This window comes from Chrysochloris asiatica, unplaced genomic scaffold, assembly GCF_000296735.1.
Source record: "Chrysochloris asiatica unplaced genomic scaffold, ChrAsi1.0 scaffold00218, whole genome shotgun sequence".
NCBI classification, from domain to species: Eukaryota; Metazoa; Chordata; class Mammalia; order Afrosoricida; family Chrysochloridae; genus Chrysochloris; species Chrysochloris asiatica.
In genome coordinates this window covers 5,227,290-5,231,299 of record NW_006408736.1, presented here as the reverse complement: position 1 = coordinate 5,231,299, position 4,010 = coordinate 5,227,290, and the positions used below count along the sequence as shown (strand labels likewise).

At 35.8% G+C, this 4,010-nt stretch overlaps 1 protein-coding gene across 1 annotated transcript in view; it reads right to left on the bottom strand.

Moving 5' to 3' along the window:
* Nucleotides 1–3,630, bottom strand: part of LOC102828989 (glutamate receptor ionotropic, delta-2-like) — a 91,095-nt gene extending 87,465 nt beyond the window's left edge. Inside the window, exon 1 of the mRNA XM_006872974.1 lies at nucleotides 3,612–3,630. Within this exon, the coding sequence (XP_006873036.1) occupies nucleotides 3,612–3,630 (19 nt within the window). The remainder of the gene's footprint in view (nucleotides 1–3,611) is intronic.
* Between the last annotated feature and the right edge of the window lie 380 nt (nucleotides 3,631–4,010).

Below are 4,010 nucleotides of genomic sequence, written 5' to 3'. Positions count from 1 at the left end.
GCTTTAGTGGTTGGTGCATAAATTTGAATAATAGTGTTATTAACTGGGCTTCCCTGTAGGTGCATGGATATTATCCTAGCACTTATAGCATTATACCTCATTACTGATCTGGATATGTTCTTTTTGACGATGAATGTAACACCATTCCTTTTCATTATATTGATACATTAGACACTAATAACCAAACACCTAAGAATTTGTGGGGTGACATCAAGAACATCATACAGAAAGAAAGCAAAACATCAGTAAAAATATGTGAAAGAAGGAAAAGACCAAAACGGATGTCAGAAGAGATTCTGAAACTTGGTCTCCATTGCTAAAGCAAATGAGCAAGTAAAAAGCTGAACAGAAAACTTCAAAGGACAGCTTGAGATGACAAAGTCAAATATTACAATGAAATGTGCAAAGACCTGGAGATAGAAAACCAAAAGACAAGTACATGCTCAACATTTCTCAAGCTGAGGGAACTGAAGGAAAAATTAAAGACTTGACTTGAAATATTGAAGTATTTTATGGGTAAAATACTGAATGATACAGAAAATATCAAAAGAAGACGAAGGAATGCAGAGTCACTGTACAAAAAGAAACGGTTGATGTTCAACTATTTGAAGAGGTATTGTATGATCAAGAGCCAATGATACTAAAGGATGAAATCTAAGATGCATTGAAGGCATTGACATAGAACAAGATGCTCAGAATTGAAGGAATACAAATTGAAATCTTTCAACAAACTGATGCAGCAATGGATGTAATCATCTATGTAAAGAAATTCTGAAGACAGTTACCTGTCCAAATGATATAAATAAATCCATATTTGTGACCAAGAGAGGTGTCCCAACAGAATGCAGAAAGCTTGGACATATCATTAATATTATATGCAAGCAACGTTTTCTAAAGATAATCCAAAAAATTGCTGCAACCATATACTGGCAAAGAACTGCCAGAAGTTCAAGCTGGATTCAGACAAAATTTTGGAAAGAGGGATAACATTTCTGACATCAGATGGATTTGGCTGAAAGCAGAGAATACCAGAAAGCTGTTTACTTATACTTTATTGACTATGCAAAGGTTTTTTATTTTGTGACTCTTGAAAAGTTATTGACAACATTTCAAAGAATGAGTATTACAGAACACTTAACTATGCTCATGAGGAACCGATACACAGACCAAGAGGAAGTTGATTAAACAGAACAAAGGAACACTGAATGGTTTAAAATTATGATGAGTGTCAGGGTTGTATTATTTCACTATATATTTAATCTGTATGCTGAGCACCTAATACAAGAAGGTGCATTATATGAAGAATAATGTGGCATCAGGATTGGAGGAAGATTCACTAACAACATGTGATATGTTGATAACACAACCTTGTTTGCTGCGAGTAAAGTTGACTTAAAATACTGATGAAGATCAAAGACTACAGCCTTCAATGTAAAGAAAACAGAAATCCTCACTACTGGACCAATTAACAACATCCATACAATTGGAGAAAACATTGAAGTTGGCAAAGACTTCATTTTGTTGGGAACAACCATCAACATTTGTGGAAACAGCAGTCAGAAATAAAATGACGTATTGCATTAAGCACATATGCTGTACAAGACCTCTTTAAAATGTTCACAAGCAAAGAAGTAATTTTGAGGACTCTGGTGTGCCTGACCCAAGCTATAGTATTTTCAGTTACCTCATATGCATGTGAATGTTGGATACTGAATAAGGAAAAATGCAGAACTGATGCATTTGAATTATAGTTGGAGGAGAATATTAAAAGTACCATGGCTTGCCAAAAGAACAAGAAAAAAAAATCTGTGTTAGAAGAAGTACAGCCAGAATACTCTTGGAAGCCAGGATGGCCAGACTTAATCTCTCATACTTTGGACATATTTTCAGGACACACCAGTCCCTCCTGAAGGACATCATGCTTTGTAAAGTGGAGGGTCAGTGAAAAATAGGCATACCCCCAACAAATGGGTTGGCATAATGGCAGCAACAATGGGCTCAAATGTATCAAAAATTGTGAGGTTGGTGTGTGATGGTGCAGTGTTTCATTTTGTTGTTCAGACAGTCGCTATGAGTCAGTGCTGAGTCTATGGCAATAGGTTTGATTTGTTTATTTTGCAATAATGATTAATTTGGTGGGGACATGTTTTTTGAGGAGTCATGGTGGCATAGTGGTTAACGTGCTCACATGTTAACTGTAAGGTCTGTGGTTTCAACTCTCCAGCTGCTGAGAGAAGGATGTGTCAGTTTGCTTTGTAAAGATTTCAGCTCCGGAAATCCTATGGGAGATTTCTATCCTCCCATATGGTTGCAGTAAATCAGAATTACTCAATGACAGTGGTTTGGTTTATGATTTTTATTTTTCTTGAATTAGAGCAGGAATTTCAGCTTGGAAGTGATGCTGGGATTTAAGTTGATTGAAGTGGTAATTGCACACACATGAGAGGGCTTATTGCTAACCAACTCTCTAGCATTGAAAAATAACATTTCAAAAAAATGCCCAAGATTTTGTTGGCAACCCATTACCTCACAGCAGCTGCATGATTCTAAGTCTTAGTAAAAGCAAATGTTTATGAATATAGACATTCCATATTCCTAAATGTGAATGAGTAAGTAAAACATAATGTATTAATATTACCCTGAAAAGCTATTGCAGGTCAAAGTATAACAAATCTAGTAAATTTCTTGTAACATGTAGATGAGGCCCATAGTAATTTAGTCACAAGACTAGGCAAATAATAATAATAATAAAATAATAATAATAATAATAAAAGATATCTGATCAGGCCAATATTTTTATGAATGTGTTAATAGTGCTAGAGTTGAAATCTATAAAATTAAGCCTAGACTTTGTTTTACCTTATTAGTGCAGATATTCATATTACTTCATTTAAAGCTTTACAGAGAATTCCAAGTAAACTTCTTTTGAAAGCAATTGAAGGCACAAGTTTCACTGTGGTGTACTAAAAACCTTCTTTCTTTTTGAGATAATACTCTAAAGTGGAAAACAGAAGGTGAAACCTTCAAAATTAAGCAGATAGGGGAAAAAATCAGCAAAGTTAAAATTTCCCAATATGTTTATGCATATATCCATTTTCTTCCAGTGTAGTTTTATATCTTAAAGAAGGATCAAGTGAAACAACTCTGAAGAAGCCTAGCTGACAAATCTTGAAAACATTGATGGAATTGCTTAACAATCTTTAATGGATTTGCTGCACAGAAGTAATATAAAATCAGCATTAGTTGGTATTTGGTATATGGTATTTTGCACCATATGTCTGTGATAGTTAAGGTTTTGTGTCAACTGGACTTGACCAGGATTTTCAGTGGTTTGGCAGTGTAGATGTAGTCATTTCTCATGATGAGATCTAATGTAATGGAATCAAATTTTGGCAATGTCTGCTCTTAGCAGCCATTCAATTAAATGATGTTTCCTTTGTGGTGTGGCCTGCTTCCAATATATTGGACATGGAGGCAAAGCTTGCTTGCTCTCTGGTAGTTTTGAATCTTGCATCTGGCTCATTCTCTAACTTCTGGTTTTTTAAACTTGAGGCAGTGACCTGCTCTATTACCTATCTATCCTGGGAGTAGTCTGCAACCTGCCTTCTTACCTGCTAGACCTGCCCACATGACTGCATGCCAGCCTGCTGTCTGACTTGCCAGATTTGGTACATCAGCCCTGTTGCTATGTGAGTCAGAAGTTTCTAGCCTGACATCTTAGCAAAGGACTTTGGTCTTGCAATATTGTTATCTTCAGTAACCTCATATGCATGTGAATGTTGCACAGTAAATAAAGAAGACCGTAGAAGAATTGATGCATTTGAATTATAGTATTGGAGGAGAATATTGAAAGTACCATGAACTGCCCAAAGAACAAACAGATCCGTGTTGGAAGAAGTATAGCCAGAATGCTTCTTGGAAGTCAGGATGAGCAGACTTCATCTCTCATACTTCAACATCTTATCAGGAGGCACCAGTTTCTCCTGAAGGATATCATGCTTGATAAAGTG